The sequence below is a fragment of the Tetrapisispora phaffii genome, chromosome 7, assembly GCF_000236905.1.
Source record: "Tetrapisispora phaffii CBS 4417 chromosome 7, complete genome".
Taxonomy (NCBI): Eukaryota; Fungi; Ascomycota; class Saccharomycetes; order Saccharomycetales; family Saccharomycetaceae; genus Tetrapisispora; species Tetrapisispora phaffii.
Genome location: NC_016526.1, coordinates 340,873 through 359,455, shown reverse-complemented (window position 1 = coordinate 359,455; position 18,583 = coordinate 340,873). Strand labels below are relative to the sequence as shown.

Here is an 18,583-nt window from a genome sequence, read left to right as displayed (position 1 = left end):
TTACAAAATCAATATTCTGCCTTTTATTTTTACAGCTTCAACAAATTCGTTATTGCAACGATAAGGGTTAAAGTAATTGGTATCAAATATATCTTTAAGAAGTTCAAAGTTTATCAGAAATAAGTGAAATGAAAGTAGAGGTGCATTACCTAATATGATTATGAGCACCGCAAATGTTATTATTATGAGCTTCGAAAAAATTTGTACATTCATTATTTCTTGCCTTCAAGTAGAATGTTTATAGTAATAAGAAAAAAAAATTAATTCTTATTAATCTTAATTAGAGGAATATATGTGCAGACATACATGGAGCTATCTCAAAATAAAAATTATTTTAAAAATATATATGTGAATCAATTGTCTTAAGAAAATACTTTGTTCTTAGTTTTACTCTTGTATGTGTTTTAATATATATTTGCTATATATAACTAAACTTATTTATTTATAGAAAGGTTATCTGGATAAAAACAAATACAGCAACATACCTAGTGAAATTTAAGTAATCGAATATGACAAACGTTTGGAAGAAAGGAAGTTCTACTTACCAACATATTTCCAGTTTTAAGCCTACATTTCAAACTAGTGTTGATAATGTGGCTCGTTATAAAAAATCTATCACATTCTCCGACAAAGTTCTACCTGATAGTGACAGAAAGGTTTTAGAAACCAGTTTACTATATTCACAGGGTAAAGACATCTATGAACTCCCATGTGAGTTGCCAATCGATACTTTCCTCGACGATGACATGCTAGGTGATCAAGAGGATGAGCCAGTTGTGGAAAAGGAGGCTAAAATGGAAAAGATTGCACAAAGTTCCACCTATGGACAGGCATTTAACAAGGTTGAAAAGAAACCATTGGTTCCAAAATGGACTTATCAAGGTGAAACCATCAATAAGATTACCTACTTAGGTGAGAATGAAGATAATAATGCTCTTGTTATGGCCTCTAGCGGTTCTTTGGCTTGGTTTAAAGAAGGAGTTCGTGTTCCTGTTCACATCATGCAGGAATATATTGGTCCAGGTACTTCATATTCATCAATTCATACTCTTAAGGGCAAAGATGTAATGTCTGTGTGTGATTTTGCATTATCTGTCGACTTTGAAACAGTTGTTAAATCTCAATCACAAGGTCCAGAGGGTGACAGTATTTTGAAACTTGTGGATAATGCTGGAAAACCAGGTGAATTGCTAAGAAAAGTATACGTCCCTGGCACAACCGTCACACACTCTGTCAGGTTCTTTGATAACCACGTCTTTGGTACATGTTCCGATGACAACGTTATAAGATTCTGGGATACAAGAACAGGTGGCGAGCCAACATGTGTATTAAGTGATCCAAATAACGGTGCATTGACATCTTTCGATGTCTCGCCTGTCATTGACACACTATTTGTTACTGGTTCCGATACAGGTATTGTTAAATTATGGGATATCCGTTCTGTTACCAGTGCCGCTACAGATTTGGCAAATAGGCAAAATGGTGAAGAGCCAATTCAAGATGAAGTCATTGCTTTGCATCATTCAGGCGGTGACTCTGTTGTTGATGTTAAATTCTCTCCAACTTCCCCATCAGAATTTGTCTCGATTGGTGGCTCCGGTGACGTTTATCACTGGGACTTACAAAACTTTTTCTCCCAATATGATGATGATAGTAATGATGTGAAATATCCAGTTGATGAAAATGTCAAGGCCAATGCCTTAAAATTCTTACACACAGGAGGCTCACGAAGATCATTAGCCAACACTGGCAGAAGAAACGTACTAGGTTACCATTCAATCGTCTCTGATTTAATTGCAACTGTAGATGAAGATAGTTTGATCACTGTCTACAAACCTTACGTATCTGATGAATAATTAATAAAACGCTTAACAAAATATAACCCAAATAATACATAAAATTATATGTAGGAAACAAGAAGAATATATATACATATATATAGTTATATATAACAGAATAGAACATCATAGTTTCACATATTTACAGTTTTTAGTCTTAAAGAATAGTGTGAGTTGCTTATATTGATTGATTAATATATTGGTATTTTAAAACTGTCAGTTGCAGTAAGTAAATATTAAAATGTAATTAAAAGCCTCTTTTAATTTGAAACATTCTCCTGACGGCGCTATCATATTTTTACTAATATTATGCCTGACTGACATTTCATTGTAGAATGCAGCGGTACCGTAATGGTTAAACTCCTAATGTTAATGTATCTCGGCACTGAAATAGGAAATAGTGAAAAATTAACAGCATTGATTGATCAAATATTAAGTTGAATCAATCAATCTATAGATCAAGATCATTCATTCTTTTATATTTAATGATAGATGCTAACTTTACAGTAGTTTTTATTCCATGCTGCAGTTGATTCAGTCCATTTAAGACTTTTTATTAATATATATATGTATATATATGTTTGCTGTTTTTTAGTAATTACAACAACTGCCCACTAGGTCATCATCATTGGATATTTTTAAAATACAATAAGTTGTGCATGGAGAAAATATTGCTAGATTATATTGGGTAGTTTTTTTATAAATCCATTCTCAAATATTACAAATTTTAAGACTCAAGACAATTCGGATATTTTTAGCTTAACAGCAGAGCATACATACACACACGTATATTTATATATAAACAATTATTCAATAGGTGAGTATCAAATAACACAAAATGGCATCTTTATTTAGACCACCTGAGTCGGCAAGACTAAATTCAAGGGCTCCAGAATTGAAACTTCCTCCTATAAATAAAATACGAAACCCATCAAATTTGATATTGGATGATGAAGATGATGTTGAAGATTTCCAAATTCCGATTAAAAAACCTTCCCAGAATACTTCCCAGAATATTTATTCATCAACAGCAATTAATGGTTACAAAAAAGGTAATAAATCTGTCAATGCTAGTGGTAAAAGAAATATAACACCAAGCACAAATTTGAATTCTTTAGCGATTCCATCGATATCCTCCTCGTCTTCGTCTTTGCACGCAAAGACTGTGTCTCCTAATAGTTCAAGTTCATTAGCATCATCTCATTCAGACTCTACATTGGTTCCAAACTCAGGTTGTAATAATATACGACAACAGCCATACTCGGCTATATCAAGTCAATCATCTCCATCGTCGTCTACCAGGAAAAATAGACCATTGCCTCCCCCATTACCTGCGTCAGTGATCGGTCAGAGTGTAAAAAATTCACCAACGGTTTCAATAAAGTCAAATGTAGACTCAGACAAACACAATATCTATTCTCCGTCTGAATTCCAATCATCCTTAAGAAAACTTAATATCAATGCAACAGATAAATCAAATAATATTTACAGTAGAGCTGAAAATAATTTATCGATCGATTCATACTCTTCCAATATCATATCTACCTATGCTGATGACAGTGACAGTCCTGTAAAAACAGGAGACTCGACGCAACCTGCTTCACAGATACCTAAGACGAATGATTATAATAGTTATAACAATTCTGTCAATAGCCCTGAGATTACTCAAGATATAGATAAGTTGGACGCAACTCTCTCCAAAAATTTAAACATTAAAGACAAGATCGTTACATTAGGTCTACTAGGTGAAGGTGCTGGAGGATCAGTGGTCAAATGTAAGTTGAAAAATGGATCAAAGATATTTGCATTGAAAACAATCAATACTTTGAATAGTGATCCAGAATTCCAAAAGCAAATATTTAGAGAATTACAATTTAACAAAAGTTTTAAGTGCAATTACATTGTGCAGTACTACGGGATGTTTGAAGATTTGGAAAACTCTACGATTTTGATTGCAATGGAGTATATGGGTGGTAAGTCTCTGGATTCTATCTATAAACATTTATTAAAATTAGGTGGTAGAATTAGTGAAAAAGTTCTAGGTAAGATAGCCGAATCTGTTTTAAAAGGTTTATCCTATTTACATGAAAAGAAAGTGATCCATAGAGATATTAAACCTCAGAATATTTTATTAAATGATAAAGGTGAAATAAAGTTATGTGATTTCGGTGTAAGTGGTGAGGCAGTGAATTCACTTGCAACAACTTTTACAGGTACATCCTACTATATGGCACCAGAAAGAATAAAAGGACAACCATATAGTGTGACATGTGATGTTTGGTCATTAGGGTTGACGTTGTTAGAAGTTGCACAAGCAAAATTCCCCTTCGGATCTAATAATGACGAGAAAAAAACCTTAAGCAATAATGCAAACATTGCTCCAATAGAACTATTAATGCTGATCGTGACCTTCACACCAGTTTTGAATGATGAACCAGAGCTGAATATTATTTGGAGTAAATCGTTCAAATCCTTTATTGAATACTGTTTGAAAAAGGAACCAAGAGAAAGACCATCTCCGAGACAAATGATTAATCATCCATGGGTCCAAGGACAAATGAAGAAAAAAGTTAACATGGAAAAATTCATCAAAAAATGTTGGAAAGATGAAGCATAAATCTCATAAAATCCATAACGTATACGTCTATCCAAATTATTGAATGAATAGAACATCAGAAAAGAGAGAAAAAAATTACACTTAGCATCATATCATTATATGACTTCAATATTTATATATAAATCATAACTATAATTATAAAACGTGTAAATGATTTTTTTAAAAGTATCTTGTAATAAGTCATGCATGTCTTCACCAGATAGGTAATTGATTCTTAGAGCATCAAGAACCGTATCATATGTATAATATTTAGTACAATTATTTGGCTTTAATAATTGTTTTATACCTGAACCATTATCATTATCATTAGTTAATGGTTATAACAATAGATAGGGTAACAGCCATCTCTCAATTTGATGTCTGGTTTCTTAAGCGGGGATGCAGGATCGCCTGTTTTTGAAACCTTTAAAGCGAGAACGAGAAAGACATCAAAATCATTTTGAGCTTTCTTTAATATTCAAAACTGTATTTGAATTCTTCATTGAAAAGTTTAAAATACTTTATTATTATATCGATATATAATAACGTATCGATTTATTCATTCTTATAGAACATCCAATTAGATATATACACACCGTAAGTTAATAACAAACAACAATGAGAGGTTATTCCATGTCATTAAGAAATGTTGCCATGAACGCAAATAGAGTTGTTGCCAATCCATTAGTGTTTAGAAACTCTGCTGCTCTTGTCGGCACTACTGCTAGAGCAACATTTTTAGGAACTAACAGATTTTATTCAGATAATGCTAAGAAAGATGCTTCTCCTAAGGAAAAGAAAGTAGAAGAGCCTGCTACTGAAGAGGACGCTAACTTAACTGAAGATCAAAAAAAGATTAATGAACTACAAGAGAAATATGAAGAGAAATGTAAGGAATCTGCAGAATATAAGGACAGGTTATTGAGGTCAGTTGCTGATTTCAGAAATTTGCAAGAAATCACCAAGAAAGATGTCCAAAAAGCAAAGGATTTTGCATTACAAAAATTCGCTAAGGATTTATTAGAATCTGTCGATAATTTCGGTCATGCCTTGGGTTCTTTCACAGAAGAAGATTTAAAAAAGTCCAGAGAAATCAGAAATTTATACACTGGTGTGAAGATGACAAGAGATATCTTCGAAAAAACCTTAAAGAAACACGGTATTGAAAAAGTAGACCCATTAGGTGAGCAATTTGACCCTAACAGGCATGAAGCCACTTTTGAATTGCCACAAGAAGATAAAGAACCAGGTACCGTCTTCCATGTCCAACAAGTTGGTTTCACATTGAACAGTAGAGTCATTAGACCAGCCAAAGTAGGCATTGTCAAATCTACAGAGTAAATAACACCATTGTAGACCTATGATGCATGTTGTTTTTCTTTCCTGTTCATTAGTTCACACGCTTCCAAAAGTCACTATTACAATACTACTTGCAAATAAAAAAAATAAAAACACATATGCACAACGAAGCAATATAACATAAGACGATACAATTTAATGGCACTAATAACTTCATTTAATTTCATGTATATAAATATATCAAAATAATACAAATAGAGTCTTCAGATTACAACTTTACAATCGCATACATACATATTTATAAAACATCTTCTCAGAACCATATATTTCATCCTTTATTGAATGTTCCCCATCCACTAATGGCTTTCTCATTGCGATAGGTGCTAGTGCTTATTATATATGTATAGCAGTAGATCTTTAGGCTTTTCGTGTCAGGAATTAGAGATGTTGATATTTTAAAAATATATATCGCGTAGAAAATGCCACAGAAAAACACTAGATCTATTTGTACATTGTATGAAATATCTATAAATAAATACATAAAAACACAATGAATTCGATGGATAATCTAATAATCAATTAATCCTGTATTGGCATGGTTGGTTTATGAGGATGAATAAAGGTTGCATATAAATAGCGACAGTATTATTAAACCTGTTTTGTTTAGTGTTGTTGTAAGTTTGAATTGAAAACGGCAGATAAAAGTAACATAGGTAACGTTTGTCTCCGTTTGTCTCCGTTTGTTTGCATCATTATAACAGAGATATTGAAGGTTATTAGAACGTATTAGTGAAAGGCATATGCATATTATAATAAGAGCTTGCGAATAAAGAAAATAGAGATTTATGTTTTAATGTCATCTAGAGCTCAAAGAAATACTTATTATGGTGGGTACACTGATAATTTAGATAACCAAGCCCTTGCTAGTTCTTCTTATGGTACTAAGCGGAAACATGTCACATTTGGCCCTTACTATGTTGGCTCCACTTTAGGAGAAGGTGAATTTGGGAAAGTAAAACTAGGATGGACTAAAACAACATCAAAATTGGAGATGCCAAAGCAAGTTGCAATTAAATTGATTAGAAGAGATGCAATTTTAAATTATTCAGAGAAAGAAACTAAGATATATAGAGAAATTAACGCTTTAAAACATCTGACACATCCTAATATTGTCAAATTAGAGGAGGTCTTACAAAATTCAAAGTATATCGGCATTGTGTTAGAGTTTGCCTCTGGTGGTGAGTTTTATAAATATATACAGAAAAAGAGAAGATTGAAAGAAACACCTGCATGCAGATTGTTTGCACAGCTAGTAAGTGGAGTTCATTATATGCATTCTAAAGGATTAGTTCATAGGGATCTGAAGCTTGAAAATTTACTTTTGGATAAACATGAAAATTTAATAATAACAGATTTTGGATTCGTTAACGAATTTTCACAACGGAACGAATTAATGAAAACATCATGTGGATCTCCATGTTATGCTGCCCCAGAATTGGTGGTTACAACTGAACCTTACGAGGCAAGAAAAGCAGATGTGTGGTCATGTGGTATCATATTATATGCAATGCTTGCAGGCTATTTACCATGGGACGATGATCCGCAGAACCCAGATGGTGATGATATTGCCAAACTTTATTTATATATCACTAAAACAGCATTGAAATTTCCAGAGTATATTAACCCAATACAGAGAGATTTATTAAGAAAGATTCTTGTATCTGATCCAACGAAAAGATTGAATATCAGAAATATAGAAAAGCATGAATGGTTAATACCACATACCCAATTTTTATCTGTTTCACCTGAAGAGTGGGATACCATGGAAATTAAGGCAGATAGGAATATTCAATTACGTAGTTCCTCTGCTTCCTCATCAGCAACTAAAAGATATACCATGAGCCATATGCCCACTTCTGCTGATTCTATTAGAACTGGTGATAAATATTCTATATCAACTACTTCAAGGACTGAAAAACATAATTCACTTGTAATAGATTCAAGTAGATATTCATTACCTGCCCCTGCACAGGAATCGGCATCAAATATCATGTCCAATCAATTTTCGGCTGAGAAAGAGCAATTGAAAGCCTCTGATAAGATCAAACCCAGAACTAGTGAAATACAGGAGCATACCAGAACCAATTCTGCTGCATCTGTAGCATTACAAGCTGTGGTAGCAGCCGATATTAATAATATTAAACCGGTGGAAAATTTTGATAATATAACACAAACTACATCTTATAATCTAACACGTCCACATTCTGCATCAAATAGCATAACTAAGAAGAATAGTTCCTCATCTTATTCAACATTTAATAAATATGGAACTATAATGGAAGATAGCTCTGAGAAGGGTTCAGAAAAATCAACAGGTTATGTACATTCGAATAAAAATTCTCATCTAAGGTCTGACCATAAAAAACCTAGGCCAACTTCATATCATCCTGGTTCCTCATCTGCAGGTTATACAGATTTCTTAGCAACATATAATGTTAACAAACGTGATAGTAATAATGAAGGTAAAAAATCTGCTGTCTATGACTCTGTTCCTTCCCTGGTTCTTAATGAGTTATCTGAAGAAAGTCTGATAATAAATAAAACTGAAAAGTTCACAAATCACGACCAAAATTTGCCTTCTAACGAGAACAAATATCCATTAGGAAGTCAAGGCACTTCAAATACTATTAGCTCGGCCGTACATGAGAATACTAGCTCCATTTCGGATAACTTTAAGAAATTATCCTTACATAGTGATTCAGCTTCCACTCAGAAGCCAATTGATGTCGACAATTCTGCTAATAAAAAAAGATTTAGCTTTTTATCTTTATCATCATTCGGTTCATCGAATAGGAATTTAAGCTCGGAACTAGTTGCAATTAACCAAACTAAACCAGATGCATCTAAAACTTCACTATCTTCTCAGAACGTTACAGCTTCGCATAAAAATATTCAACAAGGACGTGATGCGTCACATGTATCGGTTCCTGGCGTTAGACCAAACAGGATCAATTATGAAGCGAGCAAGAGATTTTCGAGCATTAATACAAACACCAGAAATACACCTAATTCAAACAGATCTAAACGAGCATCAGTAATGGTTGCAAATGTTTCTGGGATAAGAATGGATGATAACCCCTTAAATAGTAAGGATCACAAAATTAATGAAAACTCTAATAATAACTCAACAGCAAGAGAGCCACATCAAAACGGTCAGTCTACTGCCAAAAGAGTGATTGATTTTTTTAAAAGAAGAAGCATGAGAACATGAGATGTTCTAATACATATTGTTTTGGATTCTATATGTACGTTTATGGGATTAGTAGAGATAAAATATGATAACCATATGAAAAGTAGATAATATTTAAATATTAAGTAACACAATATCTTCTTTTCAATAGAGATTTTGTAACGATTTTTGAAATATAATCTTAAAGCCTTACAATTGATATTTTCCCAGAATCATGACCTTTATACACAATTGTACATATTGTCATCTGTTTTGTAGAAACACTAAACTTATTAAAACTTGAGAGTAAAATTATAATTTATATATAATTATTTATTTATTAAAATTTCCTCTACCTAATTTAGTATTTAAACAAACATAAAGAAGTTATATTATATGTTAAAATGCTTAGATGTTGGATGGATATAAGAAGATTCTAACGGAAGCACCGAAGGTCTTAGCTGGTAAGTTGTTTCTGAACTTAGCTCTGACAACACCAGAGTTACCGTGAGATCTGGTAATTTTACCCCAGATGACTCTAATCTTAGTACCTCTAACTTCCTTGGAAGCTCTGTAAACGTAAGCAACACGCTTACCTAAGTAGAATTGAGCATCTTGTGGATTAGCGACACCTTCGATTTGGATCAAGGAGACGTTTGGGTTGTTGACACTCTTAGATCTTTGGTAGGATAAGTGCTTACCTTTGACGTACACTGTAATAAAATGAATTATTGAATAATTATGTTACTTCATTCGTGAAAAGGAAGTGAAATATAATTAGTATAATAATAAATAAATGTTAGTAACTTGAAATTTATTTCACAATAATATGAATCGGTTAAGTTGATTCCAAAATGATTAGAAAGAAAGAAATTGACTCATTGACTCTAATTACTAAACTAGAATATGTTATTTGTATTCCCTGACATGCATGTGTAAATATTAAGCCAACAAAGTCAAATGGTTAAACTTTACAAAATTGACATGCACTCCATGTATCGTATCGCATCTCATATTTCTGATACGGATATTGTACATTTAAAATTTCAAATAAACATTTATATTCAAACATAAAAAATCTTACCACTCTTAACAAGCGTCACTTTCACGATAGTTAAACCAACAGAAAGATGAGCTCTAATGCTAGAAGCAATGTATATAGTATACTCAATTCTCTATTTCAGTTCGATACACATAGAAGGTTTCTTTATTGCACTCTAATTATTCAAAATCAACTTATAACTGATATTTCATTATTATCATTTTTTAACTGATTTGATTGTGATAACATACATCTATGGGATTCAGCCATCTTTGGATAGTTTTATGTGGTTGTTGTAGGTTGTTGAGAAGGACAGATGTTAAGATAGTAACCTGTAAGTATCAAGTGTCTTTAAATACATAACGATTTTTTAATGATACAACAATATGGTAGAATCTCCAAAACTATACTATACAAAGAATCACAATAACTAATTATTGAAGTTTCAATGAATTAGGACTATCACAAGATTGGAAACTGTATAATGTTGGGTCAAACGAACAGAAAGTAATTGTACTGGAGAGATGAGCGATGAGAGAGAGTGAAAAAAAATAATAATAATGGAAATTAGTGAGAACCTTTGGGTTCGCAAAAATGAAATAGTAGGGCGACGAGGCGACAAGTTAGAAGGAAAACTTTGCCTAACTCTGCCTAAAGAATATTTTAGACAGAGAGACGGTGGTATGGTTCCGACTAGACTAAGCAACAGGTATATCAGTGAGAGTGTGTGTTATTGCACAGCGCCCTATTGCAAGATAGATAGAGAAACAAAATAATTCAATATTTTCTTCCCCGTCATAGCATGGCTCCGCACTGCATAAGTACAGCCTTTAACAGGAAATTCTCACCCAAGTGAAAGATTTCATGAACATTTTACCAAGTTCATTGAAGTCACTCTACCAGCAACCCTATCCATCTATCAATGTAAATTGTGAAAAATGGATGGAGGCCACACATCTAAGATGCGCAGCAAGCGACGGCTAAAACCACTTTTTTAAAAAACAAAAAACAAAAACAAAAAAATTGGAATACTATTGTGTCTGGGTGTCGCAGTCATCTCAAATACAATAACCCTACCTTTTCTTAATGCACTTACCCGCTCTTGTATATTTACCCGCTCCGCGGATCAACTCTCTCAAATGGTGTAATATTTTTGAAAAAGATATAGGGCATGTGGTCGTAAATAGTTAAAAAAATTAGTTGTTCAGTACATTTTTACTAAGAATTCAATGTACACTTGTATCATTTTTTCTCCAAATATGTTTTCAAGAAAAATTCGGAAAAATGAATGACCTAACTTGTTAGATTGAATAAAAAAGAATTAAAAGAAAAATTTAATTCCAATTTTTTCAAATAAATTTTATTAAAAAATTGTGATATATAAAGGAGTGATATTTTTGATATTATTCTTATTTTAATTTATTTGGTTTTTTTTACTCTATTTAAATTTACTTCTTGTTAGTTTACAAAAAAAAGTGTCGACGTACTTCAGTATGTAATATATCAATACCATTTGTTATATTAATTTAATAGTTATTTTTATTTTTATATTGGGTTCAAGGTGTTAGTTGTTTATCGATTGCGCTTGGTGGAACCAATTAAAAATAGACTAGTTTGGATTAAAATAAACTCAATTCGTGGAACATCATTTTTTAACTAACACATTCTACAGTAGGATCATTTCTATAGGAATCGTCACTCTTTGACTCTTCAAAAGAGCCACTGAATCCAACTTGGTTGATGAGCCGTAGAACCGTTATGCCCTAGAGTGAGGAACAATCATTTTTTATTATTAGCTTGGTCCGCAATCCTTAGCGGTTCGGCCATCTAAAATAAATTTTCCAGATTGGATAGGTTTACTTATCTTATTTTGGGAGATTTTGGTTATTTGCCATTTATTATAATTTCATTTGGTTACATTTGAAGTTTACTTTGGCGCGATGATCTTGACCCTGTCAATGTATTTCTTTTTTGGAAAGGATTGATATTTAAAGGGTGGGCGTGACTGGCAGTCTGACTAAGTTTTTTTTTTTTCCCTAATATGTTTTTAATCAAAGGTTTGGTTATCATAATAGTGATTTAAAAAATTGTTATGGTTGTATATAAAGATGTTTTATTGTGAAGCTTTATTTACTCATTTATGTATTGTATTATATTAATCAAGGGTGCTCGTTAACTCTTTGATGAATGCAACACATTCTTTTATTACTGAAAGATGATCCATTGATGTTGTATTTATTGATCCATTGCTTGACCATGATACATAACATGGGTGTTCATATTTCTTACAAATTAGTACACTTAATTGTCTGGTAATATCTCTTATGTAATCATTATCTGTATCTAACAATACTGAACTTACAACTTCTTGAGTTTTTAATCTAGATGGTATAGAATAATGATAACATTGTAAATTCGTCTCTGAAATATCTCTCACATCATCAGATCTATATTCACCATCTTCTGAAGCTTGATTCGAATCTATCAATGCAATGTTTACAGTGATTGGGATTTTTTTATTGTCTAATGATGTAGGAATAGTTGCAACTATATCAATAACACTTGATGATAGTGAGAAGGATGGTGTTATTATTTTTTTAGTGGTTTTAACTGACATTCTGTATGGTGCTCTTTCTTATCTTGTTCAATATGCTATAAACTTCCCACTAACATAGGGTTTCTATCTCGATCATTGTCTGAGAAGCATCTAGATTTAAAATTGTCTTGAAATATTAAGTATTAAAATTTTTATATATATATTTTTTTTCAAGCTTACTAAATTTACTATGTGAAACTTCAATGCGGATTTCTTGGAACACTAAATTTTAAGATATTTCAAATAGACATATTATTGATGAAAAGTTTCTTAATGTAACTAGTGTATAAAAAAGTGTATATATGTAATGCAATTAATAATAAATAAAGTATCTGGTTCACATTTCAAAAAAACATAAACAAAAGATTGATCCTATAGATGTCTAAAATTCCCGTAATTAACGTTGTTGCCTGTCTGTTGCCTAATATGGGCATTGGTTTCCAAGGCGGACTACCATGGAGACTTTCCAAAGAGATGAAATTTTTTAAACAACTAACAACTTCTACATTTGATTCATCTAAGAAAAATGTTGTAATAATGGGTAGAAAGACATGGCAGTCAATTCCTGCAAGGTTTAGACCTCTGCCGAATAGGATTAACGTTGTTTTATCAAGAAGTTATTCTTCCCATCTATCAGAATCTGAGGATAATACGCATTATGTGTGTAATTCATTGACCGAATCACTTAAACAGATCCAAGATAAACTGGTAGACACTGTTGAGCGAATTTACATTATCGGTGGTTCTGAAATATATAATGGATCATTTCGTCTAGCAGATCATTGGTTAATTACAAAGATTCAACCAATACAAAATATTGATGAACCGGCACCAATGGTTGATACATTTATAAAGAAGGATATGCTCTTGAAATATTTTAAAGAAGACCATGAAGCAGACCTAAATGCATTTCTACCGGGCCAAGTTGAACTTCCTGAACAACTGCAAAATGAAGCAACATCTTTAAGATATAAACAAGAAGAGAAAGGATTGGAATTTGGCTTTTCGCTTTGGAACAAAATATAAATATTTGTAAGAAGAACAATAATAACAATGATAGTATTACTATGTAATTCACGAGTATGTATGGCGTATGTTTTCTCAACCTGCTTTTATTAATGAACCGTTTGGTTGACCTACTGTTACTATATATAGTGGGATGTTATGCTGAACTAAATAGAATATCTTACCATACAGTCTCGTCCAACGATTACAAACCTGGCTTATTACGAAAGCCACACCATTGTACAACACAAAGAGTTCTAGGAAGTTCCATATTTTGATGTGCTAGTAGCCACGTACACGGATGAACCATAATTACAGTATTCTTCTGATGAAATAGATTACATACACGAAACATAAATGTTTTTATAAAATAATAAATATTTACCACTTGTTACTTAACACATGTTGAAATTCGTTTAGATACGAAGGCATCGATCGCACTTGCGCATATTTTTAAAGCGTTCGTTTAAAGGATTTTTCAATTCTTCCAATGTTAAACCCAAGAACGAGACAGTGTTGTAGCAGTTTTTAAAATTGATTGTAGATAATTTGTATCGTTCAATTACCACTTCATAATCAATAAAATGGATTCTCTCGAACGAATATAAACGATTATCTTTGAATTAATTAATGTAAACAAAATCTATATCAGTGAGTAACCCTATGAATCACACGTAATGCAATGAAAATGTATTAAAGATATTTTGTTTCTGACAGTCTATTTCTCTCTTCAACTAAATATATATATAGGTCGGTATGCATGCTTGTTTATATGTTTTATATATATGGTTGATCGTTTTATTCAACAATGAAGCCCTTACCTTAGTTCTAAAATTTAAACTAAACTCTGTAATATCGATATATTTTTTTCTGACACTACAATAAAATATCTAACAAAAAAAGTAATAATTTTTGAATAATGTCTGCTTCCTCTATATCTAAAAGTGGTACCTGGACTTCTTTTCTAAAGTCATTGGCGTCTTTCAATGGTGATTTATCTAAATTATCAGCTCCTCCATTTATTTTGTCACCTGTTTCTCTATCAGAATATCCAAGATATTGGGCAGATCATCAAGAAGTTTTCGTTGAACCATCCTTAATCGATAACGAAAATTACAAACAAAGATGTAGTTGTGATAAAAATGTTGAATCACCAGAGATGGCAAGAATGCTGGCGGTAATTAAATGGTTTATCTGTACCATGAGATCTCAATATGCATCAAGAACTGAAAAACAAGGTAATGAAAAGAAGCCATTAAACCCTTTCCTAGGTGAGCTATTTGTTGGTAAATGGAGTAATAAAGATGACCCAAGTTTAGGTGAAACCATATTATTAACGGAACAAGTCTCTCATCATCCACCAATCACTGGTTATAGCATATTAAATGATAAACATAATATTAGATTTCATGGTTACAACCACTTGAAAACTTCAATTTCTAAAACATTAACTTTAAATGTCAAGCAATACGGCCATGCAATGCTACACATTAGAGACGATGATGAAACATATTTAATTACACTACCTCCATTACATATTGAAGGTATATTAGCTGCTTCCCCATATGCCGAGTTAGAAGGTAGAACTTTTATTCAATCAAGTACCGGTTTGTTATGTTCAATCGATTACAGTGGTAAAGGTTATTTCTCAGGTAAAAAAAACACTTTCAAAGCCAGAATTTTTAAAGACCCGAAACAGGTCGATGATAAGACAAAAGCTACTTACACAATTAACGGACAATGGTCAAAGCAGTCTACAATTGTTAAACACGATCCAAAATTAGGAGACAGCGAGCCAAAGTTATTTTTCGATGCTGAGCTTCCAAAAGTATGCGAATTATACGTTAAGCCAATTGAAGAACAACATCCATTGGAAAGTAGAAAAGCTTGGAAAGATGTTGCCGATGCAATCATTGCTGGTGATATGAGTTTGATCTCGAAACATAAAACTGCATTAGAAGAAAAGCAAAGGGCCATGAGAAAGGAAGAAGAATCCGAAGGAAGAGTATGGCAAACAAGATGGTTCAATTGTGTCAATTACGATCTTGAAGAATCAGCTTCTTCTTCCGAGGATGGTTCATCTATGATTGGACCAACTGAAGAGGATCAATACTTAGCATTAGCAAAAGCTTTCAATCTATCCACAAAGAATGTGCCAAGTGGTACCTTAGCACATGAGAAACATCACAAAAAAGCTGATTTAACTTCATTACATTGGAGATTTGTTAGAGAAAACTGGGACAATGACAAAGATATCATAGCTTAATCAATTTATAGAAGTTGTATCCAGAAATTAAATGATATACGTAATAGTTCGTATGAACAAAAAAATAACAAAACTCATTATTCTCCGTATTTCCTTTAAATAATAAGTAGTTATAATATAATTAGGAGATATATAGTTAATAAATGTAAAAGATAGAAATGAATAAATTATTATATATATCTATTTCTTGAAACAAAAATGTAAGTTAAATTTATATTTGCACTTATTAACATATGTTAATCGATGGTTTTATGTTTTGTTCATGGTATTTGTCATTGTGAGAAGAGACTGTAGTCACCAATAGCTCCAGACCATCAAATTAAAAAAATAAAATAAAAAACTCGTAAATGTAAGTTATATGAGTAAATGTTAATTATCTTATTAAATAACTTATAAAAATGTAATATAATACTCTCCGAATACAAAGATAATACTTTGTCGATGACAACTCTTATAGGTATTACAATTAATATTAAATTTAAATGAATGTTGCCATTAAAAGCAGTAAGAATAAAGTTGTTGGGATTGGAACCGATATTTTATATTTACCAAGATTAACCAATATTCTAGATAAACATGCATTAGCATTGAGTAATAACATTAAATTAACATCAAGCACTAATGAAAGGTACAATAGTTTGTCAAGTTTATCTAAAATTTGTAATAAGTTTATGCATAAGAATGAAATAGACCATTTAAATGAAATGTTGGTTGGTACTCAACAAAACACACCCAACTTTAAAACGAATGCGATACATAACTATATTGGTGGCATCTGGGCAATCAAGGAGAGCACTTACAAAGCTATTAGCCAACATAAACATACCTTTTCTGAGAAGATACCTTTACCGCCAGCGCAAACAATTTACACGAAACTACTGTACAAGACTAATACGTCCAATTCAAACGGATTACCTCAATTGCATATTGACACAAATTTTGGTGGTTCTTCAAACGTGACAGATCAGATATTTTATAACAAGTTGTTAAATCCTAAAGATTATGAAATATTGATATCATTATCTCATGATACCAACTATGTTGTGGCATATACATGTATTCTAGCGAAGGGGAGCACATCTTAAACATTAGTTAGCACGTGATCGGTTTCTAACATGTTTATAATTTGTTTTGTTTATTGCCAGCGAAACTAGAAATGCATTTTGAAAATGAAATTCTCGTGAAGGGTAAAGAGGACCGTTTACGATCTTTGATCGAGAGTGCGATATTATGTTCATGCTGGGGATTTTTTTACTGGGGCTTTTTGTTTTTGAATTAGGCGTTCCATCAGCAGTGAGAGAGTGATTCTGATCAATACAATCTCGAAAAGTTCCATAACAAAAAATCAAACAATTGATATTAATGTGCTAAATGTTTATGTTAGGAAACGTGATTCCGAAGATAACTTTAATAACATTTGGATTGAGTTTTTGTTCAAATTAGAATCAACTGCACAATCACATTATTATAAATAATATAGCTGTTCGAGTTGGTTGGATTTTGTTGTCAAATCTACTCATCTATAATATTAAAGTCATTTAATAACAAGAAGGGACAGGTCATAATGGGTGTTGCTGACCTAATTAAAAAGTTCGAGCAATTTTCGAACAAGGATTCGGAAGAAGATTCTCGATCTCCTACTCCTAATCGTTCAACTAATATAGATCTTACAAATGAGAGCAGGGAAACTGCCGTCGAAGAAGCAGTTGTCGACGAACCTGTGGTGGAAGAAGCAGTTGCTGAAGAAGCAGTAGTGGAAGAAGCAGTAGTGGAAGAACCAGCTGTCGAAGAAGCAGTAGTGGAAGAACCAGCTGTTGAAGAATCAGCTGTTGAAGAATCAGCTGTTGAAGAAGCAGTAGTGGAAGAAGCAGTAGTGGAAGAAGCAGTTGCTGAAGAAGCAGTAGTGGAAGAACCAGCTGTTGAAGAATCAGCTGTTGAAGAAGCAGTAATGGAAGAGCCAAATGTCGAAGAAGATAAGAACAATGAAGGTGACGGTGTTGATGAAGAAGAAGGTGATGAAGAAGAAGCCAACGGAAATAATAATGAAAATAGTGCAGCCAAGAAGAAGAAGAATAAGAAGAAGAAGAATAAGAAGAAGAAGAAGGGTGGTAACTAAATAAATTTGATTCCATCAATTCCATTTCTCCCCTCCCGCTGAAGACATTTTGAAATCATCAGAAGAAAATAATTAAGCAAATATGTTTCAATTTGCATGCTTGATTACTGAAAAACCTATGGTATTCTATACTAAAATTGGAATAACATGAAGCTTATATTTCACATTAATTCACATAGCCATTATATAAAACAATATAAAATTATAACACTATAAAATTATAAAATTATATCATAATAACAAATAAATTAGTAGGATATCAATATCAAGATATATTTTCTAATTATCTTGCTACCTCAAAAATCTGCATCACTTATTTTAGACTACTTCAGTTCTAGGACTGACAATATTTACTAGTGCAAGAAATACTTGATTTAAACTTTAAATATTATTGATGCTTTTCTTTTCGAACTATAACGTACTAGTTTGTAAGCTTTTATTATATATACCATTTTTCGCATCCGAAAATACAGTAATTACTTAAATTACTGAATTCATACTTCAAAGATAATATATTTTAAAAACAAATGTTTATCTACTTACACCAAATTTAGTATATAAACATTATAACGAATATATAATTAACGACTGAGTTG

At 32.1% G+C, this 18,583-nt stretch overlaps 10 protein-coding genes across 10 annotated transcripts; 8 read left to right on the top strand and 2 right to left on the bottom strand.

The window, feature by feature from the left end:
* Positions 1-509: 509 nt before the first annotated feature.
* TPHA0G01740 (WD40 repeat domain-containing protein) lies at positions 510-1,856 on the top strand (the record flags this gene model as incomplete). The annotated part of the gene is made up of 1 exon (XM_003686396.1): positions 510-1,856. One exon carries the CDS (start codon positions 510-512, stop codon positions 1,854-1,856), a length of 1,347 nt encoding a protein of 448 aa, XP_003686444.1.
* An 820-nt stretch (positions 1,857-2,676) lies between these two features.
* Positions 2,677-4,455, top strand: MKK1 (mitogen-activated protein kinase kinase MKK1; the record flags this gene model as incomplete). The annotated part of the gene is made up of 1 exon (XM_003686395.1): positions 2,677-4,455. One exon carries the CDS (start codon positions 2,677-2,679, stop codon positions 4,453-4,455), a length of 1,779 nt encoding a protein of 592 aa, XP_003686443.1.
* A 597-nt stretch (positions 4,456-5,052) lies between these two features.
* On the top strand, positions 5,053-5,775 carry MGE1 (mitochondrial nucleotide exchange factor MGE1; the record flags this gene model as incomplete). The annotated part of the gene is made up of 1 exon (XM_003686394.1): positions 5,053-5,775. The coding sequence occupies one exon, from the start codon at positions 5,053-5,055 to the stop codon at positions 5,773-5,775; it is 723 nt and encodes a 240-aa protein (XP_003686442.1).
* Positions 5,776-6,586: 811 nt separating this feature from the next.
* Positions 6,587-9,004, top strand: TPHA0G01710 (uncharacterized protein; the record flags this gene model as incomplete). Its single annotated transcript, XM_003686393.1, has 1 exon — positions 6,587-9,004. One exon carries the CDS (start codon positions 6,587-6,589, stop codon positions 9,002-9,004), a length of 2,418 nt encoding a protein of 805 aa, XP_003686441.1.
* Positions 9,005-9,370: 366 nt separating this feature from the next.
* Positions 9,371-10,274, bottom strand: RPL33A (60S ribosomal protein eL33; the record flags this gene model as incomplete). Its single annotated transcript, XM_003686392.1, has 2 exons — positions 9,371-9,675; positions 10,256-10,274. 2 exons carry the CDS (start codon positions 10,272-10,274, stop codon positions 9,371-9,373), a joined length of 324 nt encoding a protein of 107 aa, XP_003686440.1.
* Positions 10,275-12,159: 1,885 nt separating this feature from the next.
* POC4 (Poc4p) lies at positions 12,160-12,621 on the bottom strand (the record flags this gene model as incomplete). Its single annotated transcript, XM_003686391.1, has 1 exon — positions 12,160-12,621. One exon carries the CDS (start codon positions 12,619-12,621, stop codon positions 12,160-12,162), a length of 462 nt encoding a protein of 153 aa, XP_003686439.1.
* A 357-nt stretch (positions 12,622-12,978) lies between these two features.
* On the top strand, positions 12,979-13,626 carry DFR1 (dihydrofolate reductase; the record flags this gene model as incomplete). Its single annotated transcript, XM_003686390.1, has 1 exon — positions 12,979-13,626. One exon carries the CDS (start codon positions 12,979-12,981, stop codon positions 13,624-13,626), a length of 648 nt encoding a protein of 215 aa, XP_003686438.1.
* Positions 13,627-14,524: 898 nt separating this feature from the next.
* Positions 14,525-15,871, top strand: TPHA0G01670 (OSBP family protein; the record flags this gene model as incomplete). The annotated part of the gene is made up of 1 exon (XM_003686389.1): positions 14,525-15,871. One exon carries the CDS (start codon positions 14,525-14,527, stop codon positions 15,869-15,871), a length of 1,347 nt encoding a protein of 448 aa, XP_003686437.1.
* A 482-nt stretch (positions 15,872-16,353) lies between these two features.
* PPT2 (holo-[acyl-carrier-protein] synthase) lies at positions 16,354-16,956 on the top strand (the record flags this gene model as incomplete). Its single annotated transcript, XM_003686388.1, has 1 exon — positions 16,354-16,956. One exon carries the CDS (start codon positions 16,354-16,356, stop codon positions 16,954-16,956), a length of 603 nt encoding a protein of 200 aa, XP_003686436.1.
* A 479-nt stretch (positions 16,957-17,435) lies between these two features.
* TPHA0G01650 (uncharacterized protein) lies at positions 17,436-17,987 on the top strand (the record flags this gene model as incomplete). Its single annotated transcript, XM_003686387.1, has 1 exon — positions 17,436-17,987. One exon carries the CDS (start codon positions 17,436-17,438, stop codon positions 17,985-17,987), a length of 552 nt encoding a protein of 183 aa, XP_003686435.1.
* Between the last annotated feature and the right edge of the window lie 596 nt (positions 17,988-18,583).